At 26.0% G+C, this 18,577-nt stretch overlaps 1 protein-coding gene across 4 annotated transcripts in view; it reads right to left on the bottom strand.

Moving 5' to 3' along the window:
* Positions 1-18,577, bottom strand: part of LOC135931319 (alpha-1,3-mannosyl-glycoprotein 4-beta-N-acetylglucosaminyltransferase A-like) — a 110,326-nt gene that overhangs the window by 1,488 nt on the left and 90,261 nt on the right. For all 4 annotated transcript variants that reach the window (XM_065468352.1, XM_065468349.1, XM_065468351.1 and 1 more), the window contains 3 exons: positions 9,714-9,821; positions 5,192-5,385; positions 4,274-4,682 (listed from right to left, as the gene is read on the bottom strand). In XM_065468352.1, the coding sequence (XP_065324424.1) occupies positions 4,274-4,682; positions 5,192-5,385; positions 9,714-9,821 (711 nt within the window). The remainder of the gene's footprint in view (positions 1-4,273; positions 4,683-5,191; positions 5,386-9,713; positions 9,822-18,577) is intronic.

Below are 18,577 nucleotides of genomic sequence, written 5' to 3'. Positions count from 1 at the left end.
TTGTATCAGGAAAAGCTGTGCCAAAACATTGCTCTGCCACATTACAAGGGCCTGATCCAGTAAGCTATCTAGGGGAGATTAAGGATAATAACGAGTTGTTTCATAGTCAGGGAAAGCGAAGAGTGCCAGAGTATGCAGGGATAATAATAGGTCGATGCCATTTATTTTACCAGGATTGAGCAAATCCAATTAAATTGAGTTAAATTAAATTTCCCAAAAAGGTTTTAAATAAGGAACTCCAAATGTTTGATAAATTCTTTACGTAAAATAAGAAATATAATATTTGGAATATAATTGCGAATTATGGAGAAGCTGTGATGTAAGAATGTTTAGGATTGGATCCACGCTAAATATGATGTCAAGTATTTTGACAGAGATTTTCGGATAGAGGAATGTTAGATAAGGGTGGGCTCATAAGTGTTAGGCTAAGTTTAACGATTTTGTAGCCAGATAAAGTAATTTTATTGTTATCTAGAAAACAAATTTCTGTCTTCGTTTTTTTAGGATTAAGGCCTATATTTTTAGAATTAACCTCAAGGAAGTTTAAAAGTCCGATTACTTTAGGAAGATGACCCCAGACTGCTTCATCGTTAAGGTACTAAATATTTAAATTTAAATCAAATTGAGATTTAAAATCATGGGAGATCATGAATACCAAGGTAAAATAGGAGAGGACCAAGTGAATCCCCTGTTGGATGCCTTCATCAGAGTCTATAAAATTTGTGCTAAATAAGAGAGAAGTTATGACATAACATGTTTCTAAAAATTTAAAGCAATCGGGCAATTTTTTATAAACTTTTTGTAAAAATGGTCATGAAACAAACTGCTAAAAGCATTTTTGAAGTCCAATTTGACATTTTGGTTATTAATCCTAAAGAGAGAGTCTATGGCTATGGGGCAGATTCCTCCATCAGATTTTTGTAAGACAATTAGATTGACTCCGTATATAATTTGATGGATTTTTATAGGCAATTCTTTAAGTTGTTCAAAAATGTTTTAAAAGTATTACGGAATGTATCTTTAAGGTGAAAATTCGATTTCAAGAGAAATTGCAAATGAGATGGCCCAAAAGCGCCGAGACCAGCAGCTGAGAATTTGTTAAAGAAATTGATGGCCTAAATGATTGTCTAGAGTAAATGATAATATTGGCCAAAGGTACTGGTGGTAATGAAGTGTAGGAGGCAGGAGAGTGAGTATTATTAAAGAGCCACAACATTGACAGGAGCTAATTTACTATCAGTATAAGTTAATTTGAGAACATCAATAGTAACATTTGATCAAAATAATTTTGTGTTTTAAATAGGAAATCGGTCATATATCTTTGGATTTGAAGTGTAATACATTTAAAAGGAAATGTTAACAAATTGTCCTATAGTTTGATATATTAAAGTCTTATAAAATGTAATAGGAGATTTCTGCAACACTAGGAAGAAGTTTTATAATAAGACCTTTTTCCCCATCCTAAAAAACTGCTTAAAAAGTTATCATTATCATGGTTAATTATGGTTTTTTGAAGAAATTAGATTTTATCAGGTATGGTTTGAGAAAATAAGCAGAGGGCCATGTTAATAAAAATGAAATAAGTTATTCTAATAAATTTTTTCCACCCAGGATGAAGGCCTTGAAAGGTTTTTAGATATTTTAAAATAAAGGCTTGTAATAATTAAATATATTGTTGTATAAGAATATCATAGGTTTATTTTATTAATTTGAAAGCTGTTTAATAATAATATAATTCCATATTTTGCAGCTAAAGAATGACATCTCAAGTTTTTCTGTTCTGTAAAAATGATATCTAAAGTATTATACTACTTCGATGTTTGTTTCCCATTTATTCATATAATATAATCAAAACATAATATATTTGTTCATAACAACATCACATATCAAAAAAAATACAATTCATTCATATCAACATCGCATATGGCTCTTCTCGAAAGTACCCTTCGATGATTCTTGCTACTCCATATTGAGATAGCTAACTATTGCCTTACACCACAGTAATTACATTAAAGACAGCAAAAATTTATGTAATATGAAAATTATATAATCAGTTGATTTTGACTTTATCAAAATTCTTCGAACGTTATGAGGAATGTGTTATTATGACATGAAGAACATTTTACCATTATAATAATAAGTATTATATGTAAAGTTTTAGGTGATTTATATATATTATTAATACTTTAAATAAAATCAAGCTTTGAATTGGACTTCATAGAGTAGGATACAAAATAATTACAGAAACCCTATTATGCTCTCCATTAGCGAATATTCATGTCCTAATATATAAATGTTTATAGACACCTAAATTTTTACATATATTCCGTTCATTTCTCATCCTTCCTTAAAAGCTACATTTTTATATTTAAAATTTAGGTCAAATTCAAAATATTTGTAGAAAAATTTTAAAAATTTTATTCAATTAGTCAACCTCCTATATCTTCTCAATCAGATGATTTATATTTCTTTCCACTCGATCTTTTATCTTTATCATCATTTTATCATTCAGATTTTTTTAAAAACCATATACCTCACCAACCGTTTATTATTTGAAGCAACCAACAAATAGAATAAAATTCTACCAAACACTTCTTTTCATTAATCATCACTCATAACAATCACACTTTTAATACTCAACTTCCAGTTATATCAGCCAATCCATCCTTAATTCGTATCCAAGTCCTTCATTCAGCTAACGAATTAGTGGTCATGTAGATTAAAACCTGACGATAAGACACATATCCCTTGGGCCCTTGGCAAATAACCAATAAGGGACTCTTTTGCATCTATTTATTCCTTTTAAACACCAACGTCAACCCGCTAATCTAAGCCGAAACCAAAAAGATTAAAAAATAAATAGATTTTAACACTTTATATTTATTCGCCAATAACACTCAATTATTTAAGTAGGCGGTAAAATTGCAAGGCTAATGAATTTTTATGCATAAGGCAAAAAATAAATTAAAAGGATATAATTAGGATTCCTTTTTGGTAACTCAATTATTAAATCTATATAATTAATTTTACATTCTTTTAAATTTAGTTTCTTTCATGTAATATAGTTTTATATGTCATTTTATAAATAGTTTATATGTTATTTTTAATTAATTTTTTAAAATATAATTTAAATGACTAAATAAAATATCTATTAAATAAAAAAAATAAATGATATATATATAAAGATCGTGGAATCATCGGCGAAACAGACGAATTTGATTTTTCGCAATTTAAAGTCCGATATTTACGCTTTAGCCTAAGGCGTCTCGTTATAGTTTTTTTTGCTTATAACTAGATTCTGTTTATTGGTTGAACTAATTTCTGAATTAGTAAGTATTAATCAGGCATTACATATTGGCGCACCCTGATATTCAGTGTTTTTATCATTTTTGTTCTATAATGCGAATCTTGGCAATTTTTTATAATTTTTCCAATAATGATTTTTTCTTTGGTTGAAGCATTAAATCTTCTAATATGCATTAATTATTGATATAAGTTTTAGAGTTAATGCCTCCAGAAGTGTGACTGACTTTACACTAAAATTGTGATAACATAATTTTTATTTAGCACATAATTCGGTTACTTTCTTGTGGTTGGCGAAATTGAGTGCAGAATTAATAAGTAAGGCATTAAATATTAAGGTAAACCAAATATTTAAAACTTTTATCCGTTCTGATATGATGTTAATTTAATCTTATTTTGATGATAACTTCTTTTTCCTTACACTATCTACACAGATTATAATAAAATACAATCAACTAAAAATAAATGCTTTCAGTGGCTTTTTAATAGTAAAGTTGGTCAAAATTCTGTTACTAATAATTTTTCCTTTATAATGGATGCTCTACTGATTAGAGAACTCATAGGCACAAATAAACCTATTTGTATAGATTTTAGAATGCTTCCAATTCTTCAGCCAATTTTAACGGAGATGATATATTTTGAAGATGCAAAATAAATATAACCAGGGGAAAATAAAAAATGCCTTTTCAGAATTTTTCGTAGACCGAACCCTGCCAAAGGCTGGGAAAAGGAGGGGTTAGAGGTAAAGCACCCTCCCTCCTCAAAATAATAACTTGGTAATTACCTCTTGAATAAATCTTCGCTACTGAAATCATAATATTTATATTTCAATAAATACAAATTGATTTCGATGAAAAGTGGAGTTAGAATTGTATAATAATCAAGCTATGATTAGTAAAGAATGTAAAAATTAAATATTAATTAATAAAAATTAGGTAATTTATATTGTATTAATTTAACACTGAATTACTTCGGTAATAGTGACCCAAAATGTGCTAGGATAATGTATTTTGAGCCTGACTTCATCAACTTTAAAATCCTGAGTAGAATTGGTATTGGCCAATAACTCGGGAACCGATATATCGATCGAACCCATAAAATCGATGATTCCTATAACCAAAAACCCTTCCTGCAAGGATTCCTTTATAATACTTGAAAATTCCTTTGAATCTTCAAATATGAGCTTAGATTGATCGTTTTGGCGATATGAATTTGTGTATCGAGATAACCTTTGAACAGAATTCATATCGATGTTTCGGGGCAACAAATAAGAGGGAGAACTAGGCATTGGATCTTTATTGTTGAGTAATTTGATTTCCAGGGTAGTATTGTATAATCGGTCCATCGTGTGCACTTCATGACCTGATTTGATGAATATCCTTTGTTTTATTTTTGGTAAATGATGTCGAAATTTAATTAAATTCAGCATAATGTACTTAGAACTAACTGAAAATTCCCCTCAAATTACTAGATAGAATAATACTATATAAATATCAGAGACCTCCCGAGCCGGGCTGTATTTTAATTTTTTTTTAATGTAACCGAGCCGGGCTTAAAATTTTTTTTTACCCGAGCAGAGCCGAATATTTTAAATCACCATCATTATAAAAATAACTAAAAAATTAATTCAAAAATCCAGGCCGGGTGGAAATTCTAGTTTAAAAGCCGAAAAAAATACAGGAAGTGGAAATGGTATCTGCAGGTTTCTGATAAATATATAACTATACCTCATTATACCGCAATAATGAATACCAGTGTTTTTGAATGAAACAACAAATGAAGATCTTTATTCAGGTTTTTTGCATCTATCAATAGGTTAAACGATAAAATCTTTAAAAAAGTAGCCAAAAAATTATTTAATTTTGAAATTTATTATTTTTTTAAAAACCTTTTAATCGAAACTGGATTTTTCATTTGTATGAGAATAATGTCTCCTTTCTTAGGTTCCTCGGCCCAAAAGTAAGATTTTCTGTTGTATGTATTCTCTATGTTGTGATTTTTATACGTTCTAAGGGTCGTATTAACCAGGGCCTCCGGGTTAGTGTGGAGCAAATAAAATACACTTTCTCCAAATTTTTGTACCTTCGAATAAATTTGTGTTAATTAAAGTAAAGATAATAGTTATAAATAATATATGACATAGAATTTTATAAGACATTTGTCTTAAACTTGAAAAAAATTAATCAAACTTAGTCAGGGATAAAAATGTATATTTACAGCTTGACAGCAGTGGCCTTTGCACTTTCTGAGCGATGGAAGCAGAAATCCCCCCCCCCCCCCCCTTGAAAAGTACCCCCATCCCCCTTCGAAAAATAGTTAATTATTTTTTGACACCATTTTCAAAAATAATTTTTACTGCATCGTTCTTTAATATATAATATAAATAAAATGTAAAAAATATATTCTTTAAAAATATTATTTTTAAATTAAAAATTTGGATAAATTAGGGGAAGAGAAAGCGAAATAATTTATAATTTCATCAATGTTTAATTGTTTAAATAAATATTTTTCCATTAAATTATAAAGAAATGGATCCTTCATGGTGCTACGAAGGCTTGATTAATTAATTTAGTTTTACTCATGACCTTATCGGCAGAACATGAGGTAGTAGGAATGTTTATACATATTTATATAAAATTGTTAAGGAAAGCAGAAAAAATTTAAAGTAGACAAAAGGTAAATTAAACCAATAGTTTTTCCAATCTGAATCATAAGTCTCAGAATTATCATCAGAAGAAGCTAAATAATGTGTTATTAGTAAAATAAATTTACAATTCTCAGAATCTGACAACTCTTTATATTCTTTATGCTTTAGGTCATGTGTAATAATTATATCCCTCGTTTTAGCCATCTTATAAATATTTCGAAACATTTCTTCAAAAATTTGACTTAAATTTAAATGATAAAATTCACAGATATCCTCGATATCATCTTTAACGATTGACTTTTCCAATTGAGGTTTAATTTAAATTTCATCGATTCGTCCATCATTAAATCTTTCATTAAACTACATAATAATCAAATCAAGTGCAGCATAAAACTGGGTTTAAAGCTAAATTAAAATATTATATTTAATAATGAAAGTATAGATATACCTCTTCTTTTTAAATTGTAATGTTTGAAGTCTAGAACTTTCAAAATCAAAATGTAGATTTCTCTCCTTCATAAAATATTGTGCCTTTGGAAAAATACCAAAAATTAAGTGTTATTATCTTTTAGGATTATAAAACAATAAAAGACATTAATTTAATTTATACTTCTCAAATTAATCAAGCAATCTTTTGCCAATTGAATTTGATTTATTGCAAACTCTATATCCTTCGAAATGGTTAGCAATTTTGTACAAGCCAAGCTTGTTCAACAATATTTTATCCACAAAGTGATAAAATAAAATTTTTCTATTCTAAAGATTATAGCACTAGCTATAGTGGAAGTGGCTAGATCTTCAGAATCTTTAAATTTGTCAAAGCTACCCTCAAGGCATCATAAAATAGAAAAAAATTTACAATCGCTTTATATGATAGCCACCCAGAGTAGGGCAGTACCGCGAATACTTGTATCTAAGATACAAGATCCTTTTGTATCTAAGATACAAGATCCTTTTGTATCTAAGATACAAGATCCTTTTGTATCTAAGATACAAGATCCTTTTGTATCTTGTACTCAGTATCTTTTTGACATTTTTAATAAGATACTAGTATCTGTATCTAAGATACTTTATTCTGAAAAGAATCTTGTATCTTTTTAATTTTAATTTTCTTGACAAAAGATACAGATTCTTTTTAATATTCATGTTTAAAATTTTACATATCACAGTATATATCTTATTTTCTTCGAGAATCTTGTATTAATTTCCTTATTTTGTTTTCACCATATTTTAAATATAATGACAATCAAAATTAGCTGGAAAATACTCATATTAAGGTAGATAGATAAAAATATAACACCAAAAAAAGATTATATTTTATATATAAATGTAACTCGATGAATATCAATCCAATTTTATGTAACATTTTTTTAATTTGTAGAATGATTAGCACTCATGGTAGTAAAATTTAAATTATGGAAATAAATTCCCCGAATCATATCCAAATCTTAAAATTTTATATGGAAATTTTTTTAAAATAAAAGTTAAAAAAGACAACGTACAGTACAGGCTAGATGTAAAACCTGTATAAACAAAAAAATGATAAATTTGAACACAAATTTTGTTAAACATTTATATTTATGTGTGGTTAAAAGGGGCATATATCTTAAATATTTAAGCTTACAATATTGCTACCTTTATTAAAAGCTGACTAAGGTAGCATAGGCAATAGATTTTAAGAAAATATTTTCCTATGATTTGAATATTATGAGGCTTTTTGACATCAATATCACATCCATATTTTAATGGATTGAGTTAGATGATAAAAGCAAATACTTTCAAAATATATTAATAAAATAAGCCCTAAATGTAGAACCAGAGTATATACAAGTTCAAACTATAACACCGATAGATTTAACATCTAACAAAGAAAATGATGATTAGTTTTTTCTTAGTAAAACAAATTTTTCTGAGTTCAATATTACAAATAACATTGAACTGAAGGTTTTAATTATATTAAAGAAAGTAGAAATACATTATAAATGCTTAAATTATCCTTCCATTAAGGAAATTTTTTATAAATATAATTCAGCTCCAATTGAAAGATAATTTAGTTTTGCACAAAGACAATCTAATGATAAATTATTTGAAAAATTTGATTATCTTATAAAATAATGAATCTATTTTAAATACTATTTTGCAAATTAATATTTCAACTCCCATTAAAAATACTAGTCTCCCTTCCCTATCTATGCTAAGAATGGGCTATTTATTACTAATATTAAAATACCTGATTATTATAATTAACTCATCATTAAATATTTTATTAATTATTGTAAATATTCATTCATATTTACACATATGTTATGTTCTTCACAAATAAATAATAAAAACTGTAATTTATAAACTATTAATTGATAATAATAATTTAAGAGTATCTTGTATTTAAGATACTCTAATTAGGCAAAAGATACAATTATCTTTTATCTTGTATCTTTTTGATATTTTGAAAAATATACTAGTATCTGTATCTATGATTCTTTTTTAACAAAGAATCTGTATCTGTATCTAGATTCTTTTTTCGGATAACCTGCCCAACTCTGATAGCCATCTTGTATAAATATAAAATATTTTAAATCTAAACAAATATTCTTGATGGGTAAAACGTTGCGATTTTGTCAGTACATTCTCTGACATGCTTTGAGCACCACATATCTTTTAACACCATTAAAAATATATATAAAATATTCCTAAAACATTCCGCAGTTTTTTATTGATTGATATAATTGAACAATGATTAAATTTTGTTGATGACAATAGCACCAAATAAAAGCTGCCTTGCGCCTCTGCTCTAAACAAAGCCTGCATTCCATTGATTTTTCCACTCATGTTTGTGGCGCCATAGCTTTACCCAACTAGGAATTAGAGGGGTAGATTCATAGAGCCAAGTTTGGATATTAAATTCTTTTTAATATCGAAGTTGTATTTCCCGGTCTCATTATTTACATATCTTACTAACAAAGCTATTGCTTCTGATTTCGAAACAACATATGTGCCTCAACTATAATTGAAAAGCACCTGTTAAATTTATCTTTTTATGATTTTTTTTATACCCATATTTTTCATGGTTTCAATGAGAATATTTATGTTATTAAACAACAATAGATTAGAATATAATTTCAATTTTAATACCTTATTTTTTTTCATTTTGTTGTATATACAATTTGAGTATAGGTCCACAATCTGCAATGATTAATAAGACTGCCTTCTTACTACCTGTACTCCCAGAAGGCTTGGTTACAAGATATTAAATTACCTAATCTTATTATTTTTCTTATGATAGAACGGTTATTATCCACACATTCTCATATCTTTTTCTAATGTGGTCTGTCCATTTATCATCTCTTATAAATGTCATGTGCAATTATTAAATAAACATTTGTATTTTTTTTGGTTAATATTTTTGTGCATATTTGAAATTGGGAATTTTATGACAAGACTCGGATAACAATTTAATTTGCTAAACATAGACCAAAATTTATTAAAATGTAATAAGACTCCCCCCCCCCTTTATTATTTAATTTAATATGTATTGGAATCACGATATGGAGTCCGATATCATAAACCATAAATCACTTGGTTATGTATGGGTGAAGTAAAAAGAAAATAAAAAAATATATCCCTACTAAAAATTTTAGAAGCAGTTGCTTAGGATCCCCCCCTCCCCCGTTGTAGGGGCCACTGCTTGACGGAATTAATAAAACTAAATTACTTTGATTAAAAACGATAGAATAAAACTTTAATATAGTAAAACATTTTTTACTTTTAAATTTTGAATTTTTCCTTCTAGAGATGATATTACACCAACGTGTTGAAATAATGAAGTGTAGTGAAGAGGTACACGCTTTAATATAATTTGGTCACATGTGGTCTATAAAATAATATATTTAAACAAAGAAAATATTGACCAAAAGAATTATACAACTTCATTATTTTGTGCCTGTAGTTCTCCTATTTTATAATCGAATATTTCATTATTGGCATTCGATTAGTAATTGAAACTAATAATAATCATATTCTTAAATCGTATTAAACAATATCTAGAATAAGCATAATACTTGAATACCCCATCAGTGGGTCTTTTATTATATAAACTGATGTTGTAAAAGACAACAAGACTTTGTTTTCTTCCACTAGAAACCTATTCACTGAGTATAGGGTATAGAAAAATGTTTGTTATCATTTAGAAATAAAATAAAGATGGATATCAGAAGCCGCAAAAAAGGAAAAAAATACCCAAGGAGTTTGAGGAATGCCTCGCTTCTTAGACCTTATATGATATTTATTTTCTATAATTATAATAATGTACAATTAGCAAATAGTGTGAGAATAAGTTACAATTGGGAAAAAAATACATCGTGCATATAAAAAAAATCGCTTATAAAATAATTAAAGCAGTGTGACAAATGCAATATGAAAAAGTTTTTCGATCATTGAGGATCTTTTATCTGCTAATAAATAAGAACCAAAAGAAATCTCTCTTAATGTTAGGACAAAATTTTTTTTAAAAAGGATTTGTATAATACAAATATTTTTTCAATGAGAATTTTCTGGTCTGAATATAGTGCAAATATGTAATCTTGATTAATACATACTAATTCATCAATCAGTTCTAATTAAAAAAGAGAAAACAGTTATAAGCAAAATTAAAATAATAACGCCTAGCCTTAGCCTGAGTCTTAAATATCGGATTTTGAATTGCGATTCAAAAATAATATTCATCTTTTTCGCCAATGATTCTACGATCTTTATAAATATTACTTTTCTTTTCGATTTATTTGATAAAGAAGTAAAATAGTTAAACCTTATTATTTTGAATTGCGTTATGTTTTCAAAATCTTGTATGAATTACATATCAAGACATTGTCTTATGCATTAACCTTTTAAACGAACTAATTTTAACGCTTAGGCTAAATGTATAGCTTAATAAGAATATATTTAGTTTAATGGTAAAACAAAATAAAAAAATTTCTAAAATTGAATAGTATCGAAATTAGTTATACATAGTAACTTGGAGAAGGGGTTGTGTTTTTATATAACAAAGTGATCATATTGTAATAATTTTAATCAGTAATTCAAAATTCAAAAGAAAAGCAAATTTTGTAATAATTTCTTATATATATTATAAAACAAATTATTCCCTAAAATCATCAATATCAAAATACACAATAATCTAAAAAAGAAAATAATTTTCAAGTTACACGTTTCGTAAATAATCAAAATAATAATAAAAGAAACCTAAACTTAGTATAAACATTAAATTAATTACAATAATATTCCATTTCAATTTATATAAAAATAAAAGAACTTTAAAACTAATAAAACAAAAGGAATCAATGTTGCCAAAGGAATATTTAACCTCCTTTGATTAATTCAATGTGCAAGGCTTAAAAAGTTCTGTATTTAGAGTATCGTCAACATATCGTTGGCTTGTTGATCTTGATAGTTCCGTGATTCTTGTAGATTAATCTGTTACTAGTCGTTGTTCTCGTTATTTATCATTATCATTATCATTTTTATTAGTTATCATAATAAATAAAGAAAACAACACACATAATGTAGTCTGTAACACGTTTGGATATATTTTCCCCTCTTACCGGTTTTGGTGTCGACATATCATTTACGCTATGATATCCCCTTCTAAAAAATAATTTAGTAGAGTTATCTTGATCATTATTGGTGTTGCTTGTATCAATATCATCTGACTTTTTTTTACTTGATTTAAATGTCGTCTAACTATGTCGTCTCCTGTTTCAATATCATATAAAAGGTCACTTTGTTTGTCTTTAATCGTACCCTTCTCCCACCTATTTTTTCCAAGTACTTTATACCAACTTTTCACTTACATTAATAGTTCTGCTTCGCGAAATTGTAGTGATTTTATTATTCTTATTAACATGAATAGGTCAAGACAACAGATCCGTTGTAAATTTGGATCCAATTTATTCTCGAAATTTCTTTATAGCGAAGATGACCGCTAGTTTATGTTCGTATAATTTAACTCTGCTTTTAATGCTCTTGAAGCAAACGCTATAGGTTTTTCTTTACCATCGCTTTCAATATAAATAAAAAGCTCCTAGTCTTCTTTTGGAAGCATGGGCAGTGATTCCAATTGATAATTTAGGAATTAAAAAAGTTAACGATTATTTTAAAAAAAATTATTTTATTTATAAATATAAAAAGTAAAAAATATTTTAAAAGGATGAAAGGATGTTCATTAAAAATGATCTCGATCACGATCCGGATTGATGAAAATAATAGGTCCGAGAAATTTCCCAATAACAACTCTAAGTTTAGTCTATTATTTTAATATAATAATCTTTGTTTTATATCATTTTTGTAGTTAATTAACCATTTCTTATAATGGTCCTTTTTTATATATTTTAGTATGCACAAAAAATGATATGTTATAATTATATATATAATAAAGACTATATCATTTTTTTAATCATTTATTATAGATTTTTTGTTTTGAAAAATAAAATATTTTATTATGCTGCAAGTATTTGAATTATATACTAAGATTCAAAGATTTGATATTTGAATTTCGAACAATATCTATTCAATATAGTCGGGTAATGACTAAAAAATATGGGCAATCTGCAAGCCAGAGCTGAATAAAATTTGTAATTTATTTCTGCTTGCTTTAAAGTTGAGCGACATTTTAAAGAAAAAGAAACATAGGCGTAGCCAGGATTTTCATAAGGGGGGGGGGAATTAAACAATTACTGAGGGCTTCGCCCCCAGACCCCCTTTTGGGCGGGCCTTCGGCCGGGTTACTTTAGTGTAAAATATTTTTACAAATTTTAATAAAAAAATAAGCCTGAAACAAATATGAAATATATTTTTATTAGTTTTTATAAAATAAAAATAAAATAAATTACTTGTATTGTATATACCTTAATATAAAAGCATGGTAATAATTTATTTCAAACAATTACAAGAAATTTATTTATAAAAAGTAAGTAGACATATAGTTGATTTTATTCTATTATATAGAATTAGTTATAAAATACTAGGTAAAATTCGACTTTTACAGACATATTTGATAGTTAGAGAATATATTACAGTTAATAATTTAACAAATTTTACTAATCAATGCTCTTGATATTAAATATAGCAACAATTTGCATTCAATTATTTAACGCCATCTATTTATTCTAAGTAAAAATGATATTAAAATAAATCTTTATATTATTCATCCCACAATGTCTTTAAAAGATATTTTCTGATGTCCTTATCAATATTTTATAGTTTTCTGTAAAATATATAATTCCCTATATTGGTAAAAATTACTTTATTGTCATTTGATAATTAGATATACTGTAAATCTACGACATATAATATTCCACTGTTTTTATTGTGCTTTAATATTTTTTTAATTTATGATTTAATTTTATCAATAGTTTTATAATTATATTTTACTTTTATTAAAATAAATAAATTAAAATTACTCACTTTATAAAAAATTATATTTGATATATTATATTATTTAGTAATTTTATGGATCTATTATTAATAATTATAATACATTTCACTTCTGTCTTAAGACTTATCTTTGGCTTATATTCCATTTATTAAAAAACATTTTTGGTTCATTTTACATATTTATAAATTTATTTTCCCAAAAATATATAAATTATGATGAATAGTTTTATAAAAAAATATCAACTTTTACATTCTTTCTTTTAAATTATTATTTAAGATATATGCATACATATTTGAGGGTCAGGGAGTGGGGGGAGGACTAAGGGGGATATTTTTTATTAGCTAAAAATGATATTTACAAAAAGTGATACATTTCTGAAGGGGGATTTCCCCTTGTCCCCCCCCCCCGGCTACGCCTATGAAAAGAAATATAATTTTAAAGTCCCCCCCCCCCAAAAAAAAAAATGTATACAATATATCATTATAAGGAAGAATTTGAAAGGAAATTAGTAAAAGTGAATAACTTTTTAAAAATGACGACTATAATTCAAATTTTTTAAAAAAAAAATTTTAATATTAAAAAAAAGTGAAAACCTAAAATTATTCTTATAAAAATCTAAAATGCTAAAGGCTTACAATAAGTGGCTAAAGTAAAGATCTCCAATAAAATTTATGAGGAAAAAAATTAGTGCCTCCCCCCTCCCCATTAGCAAAATCCTGGATACGCATATTTATACATAACTACCTTTCGTATTTAATATATTACAAATTAGATTGTTGAAAAAAAAAAATTAAGTAACAAAAATTATTTTTGAATGATACGAATTTATGCATCAAGCAGATCAAGAGTAAGTAATGAAATAATAATCAATTTAATAGTTCGAATAAACACATTATTCAGAACGTGAAATTGGATAAAGTTAAATATTATGAAATGTAAAGAAATTAGTCGCCAAAATAATAATATTGTAAGCATAATTAAGATAAAAATTTCAAATGAATTAGTAACTAACATAGCGACCATAATGGAAAATACAAAACAAATGGCAATTATATGGACATAATCCATTAAATAAAAGTATGGCAAAAATGATAATAACGGTGGGTGAGACCGTTATAGACGAGATATTTAAATAAGAGAGATGTATTTAGGCTTTTGTTAAATGAAAAAAAATCTAAACTTAAATTCGTTTAATACAACCTGCGAGCTAAAGGTTTTTTTTTGTTATTGTTGTATTCGTGTACTAATTAATTTGAATACATACTTGTAATTTTAATATTTGTAATTTTTATGAATTTTTGGTAACTAACGGTATCTCGGGGAAATTTTTGATATTATTATTTTTTTTATTGTTTTTTTTTAAATATTTTTTTTATTATTTTTTTTTATTAATTTTTTTTATTTTTATTTATTTTTTTTATTAATAAATAAAAAAATAGATAAAACTAGATATTCATAATATACTAGAGAATTAAGATTTTTTCTTGAAATTTTCAATTATTTAAGATTCTATTTAAGATTTATTCTTAAAATTTTCAATTATTTAAGATTCATTTAAAATTTTTCAAATACTAGATATTTAAGATTTTTTTCTTAAAATTTAAATTTTCTAAAACTATATAATCATAATATACTAGAGAATTAAGATTTTTTCTTGAAATTTTCAATTATTTAAGATTCATTCTAAAAATTTTCAATTTAATTTTAAATTTTGAATCAAATACTAAATATTTAAGATAAAAATATAATCATAATATGCTAGAGAATTTTCTTGAAATTTTCAATCAAATTCTAGATAAATAACCAATTTATTTGAATAAACACTGATAATATAGGTATATATATAATTTTTTTTCTTAAAATTTTCAATCAAATTCTAGATAATTAACAATTTATTTCAATAAACAATGATAATATAGATATATATAATTTTAAGGAAAAACAAAAATAGGTTTATTATACATATTTATATCATTTAAAAATTTAATTAATTTATTTAAATTGGACATATTTTTAATTTTGCGAAAATAACTGTATTGACATATATACAAATGAGTTTAAGATTTTTTCCCATTTCTGGGTATGCTTGCCTTAAGATCCCTCCATAAACGCTCAATGCGTTGAGTATGGGTTGATATATCATTAGGGTCTACAAAATTTTGACTGTGATTCACTGAGTAATGGTCATAGCCATTTTCATTTAGATTGTTATAACTTAACAAATAAATTTTAAGATTTATCAATATTTAAATTACCTTCCATTTGTCCGTCATTATAGTTGAATCAGTATGGACATGTTTGCTAATTATACCTAGAAGGGTATCTTTATCTCTTTTTTCTGTATGAGAAATAAAAAAATTCCCATCATTTCTTGAAATTCCTCCTACAACCCAAATGGCATTAGATTTTAGAATCCTCCCTGTGTTATTTTTCCTTTTAAAAATATGGGATTCATCTATTTCAATCACATGCCCAGGGCCCCCTATTTTGTCAAAATTAATTGCCTGTGTATGGCAGCAAATCTTTCTAAATATAGCATAACTAAAAAATACTTATTGACAAATTTTACAAATAAATATATACCATTTTCCAATGGTACATTGTGCTAACTCTATTAAAGGAAGGCTGTCGGATATTGACGTCAAGGACACAAAAAGATATATTAGATGTATAAATTTGTTAACAGGGATATTAACATTTTCAAATATAGAGCCTAATTAATAAAATAAATTTAAAAAATAATATATTGTTAAACCCTTCCATATAGAATTGCTGCTTGTACATATTTTGCATCTTACTCTATAAGATGCTGCATTTCTCTCCATTATCATATTATTATTACAACACGTGTGATTATCTAGAAGTTCGTGGTCTTTTAAAAAAGCTATGGTTCTTGTATAACAATTTATGATATCGGTAAAAATAAGATATTCCATTATAATATTATAATTATGGTCTTTTAAAAAAGCTATAATTAAAAATAACAACAATAAATAAAAATAAATTAAAAATAAATTTATAAAAAAAGATGAAAAATTTCCCCGAGATACCGTTAGTTACCGAATTTTTATTATAAATCGACGAGGGTTAAATATTAAGTCAAGGAAATTAATTTTTTTATAGACTGGTAATTTTAATTATGTTTATGAATACTTGTAATTTTCATTATTTTTTTTATGAATTTTCATTATACTTGTAATTTTTGCATATTAAAAAGATGTAAATAAATGGAAAAATTTTAAATAAAACCAGTACGTAGTTTTTTAGTATTGAAGAAAATTAGAATTGTTATTTTAAATTGAAGAAATTAGAGTTGTTACGGTCTCTACTACAACCATCGACAAGTTGATTACAACTCATATAAGGAATTGTAACATTCGTAAGATTATTAACCGAAATTATTAAATATTTATATATTAATTTTATTTAATATTAGGTTCCTTATTTGTATTAAGTCTCTCCCACTAGCTTCGACAAATAAATTACAATCCTATATAAGGAGTGGTAACAGTTATATCAATTTATTTTGTAAATAATTTTATATTAATGTATTCAAATTAACCAATCATTTTTTTGTTATTATATACTTAAAAATTTTTGCACTTTTCAATCGTAATTTTTTTTATATTTTATTAAAATAAAGTTGTTTAAATAATAAAACCTTCTATCTTTTTTATAGTGCAGTATACAGCTTTAATGACAAATTAGAAGTTAAAGAAATGAATAAAAGAGTTGGATAAATTACTTTTAACAATTGCAAAATTATTTGCTCCATCCTTAGGGAATTCACATACTTAAGCAAAATAAGAGAGGGGGATAACGAATGATTTAATTATGTAAAAATATTACTAGTTTGGCAAAACAAAATGGACAACATACGATGTAAATTACAACGTTAAAACGAATCGAAAGAATATTAATAGCTGCTAAATCAATTTATTTAAAATAAGTATAGGACTATTAGGATAAGATTCGGGCAGTAGAAAAATACATATTACAAAAGTTACGGCTTGTATTTTGAAATTTAGCTATGAGCAATTGTAACGAAATATATTTTTGGCCATTTTAAAATACTTTTCTTCGTTAAATTCCATATTTTATTTCATAATTTTAACAAATTGATTATAGAAAATATATTTGTTTTTTTTCAACAGCCTCACTTTTATAAATTACAATATGGACGTTGAGGAATTGAATTCTAACCTAGAAATATATAAAAAAAAGATAATGAAAGGATTCTTAACCCGCTCACCCGCTTAGCTCTTAGTTTTTGAAAAAACTTACCATCCGCCCGCTGGCCATTTATCTAAAAATTTGTTGCGTCTATCTAATGATTTAAAATTATTTGATTGTTGTTGGGTTTTTAATTATTTTATTTTAATATATTTTACTTGTCATAAAATATGCAATATTATGAAATAAGAAAATAAATTTTAATAAATATAAGCGTATTCTTCATTTTGCTTAAAATATTTCAAACTCACCTCCAGCCACCGCCTCTCAAATGTTTAACATTTTTAACCATCAAACCCCCACAGTCCAAAAATATGGGCAGACATGGACGGGCTGCTAGACTTTAAAGCATAGTTTTGGATGATATAATAGCAAGTGGTTTAATAATATAAGGTTAACAAGATAACGGGATTAAATTGCAGCAATTTGCAGAAGAGATTAAAATTTTAGAACATAATAGCAAAGAGGGTATATCTCCATCTAGAGTCCTATATGACCGATCTGCTAGGTCCTAACCCAACCTGAGAGACGGCAGAAATATTATCAATAAAATAAAAACCTGGCCCGTTACCCGAAAAATATTAATGTTATATTTTTTCCCCATTCTTCCCTTTTGACTAAAATTATTACAATTATATAATTTAAAAAAAATAAGATAGAAAATACTATTCATCCTTATATAATATTTTGTAAAATAAAATAGATAAACATCATGAAATTATCAAAGTTACTGCTGAATATTTAAATTTTACATTAAAATAGAGAATACAAAAAATATTTTAAGTTAAGATTTCTTCCCTATAAACTTTTTTAAACATATCGGGCTGGAACAGGCCGAAACTGGACCTAAAAAAATTATTTTAACAAGTATCTAAAACTAATAAATAAACACGTGTCTACAATAATGAAACAAAAGGAAGTAGAATAGGCTTAGTTTATTACGATATATGTAAGACTATCTATTA

The sequence above is a fragment of the Gordionus sp. m RMFG-2023 genome, chromosome 1, assembly GCF_954871325.1.
Source record: "Gordionus sp. m RMFG-2023 chromosome 1, tfGorSpeb1-WG-v2, whole genome shotgun sequence".
Lineage (NCBI taxonomy): Eukaryota > Metazoa > Nematomorpha > Gordioida > Chordodea > Parachordodidae > Gordionus > Gordionus sp. m RMFG-2023.
The sequence above is the reverse complement of the archived record's forward strand: the minus strand, read 5'-3'. Positions and strand labels throughout refer to the sequence as shown.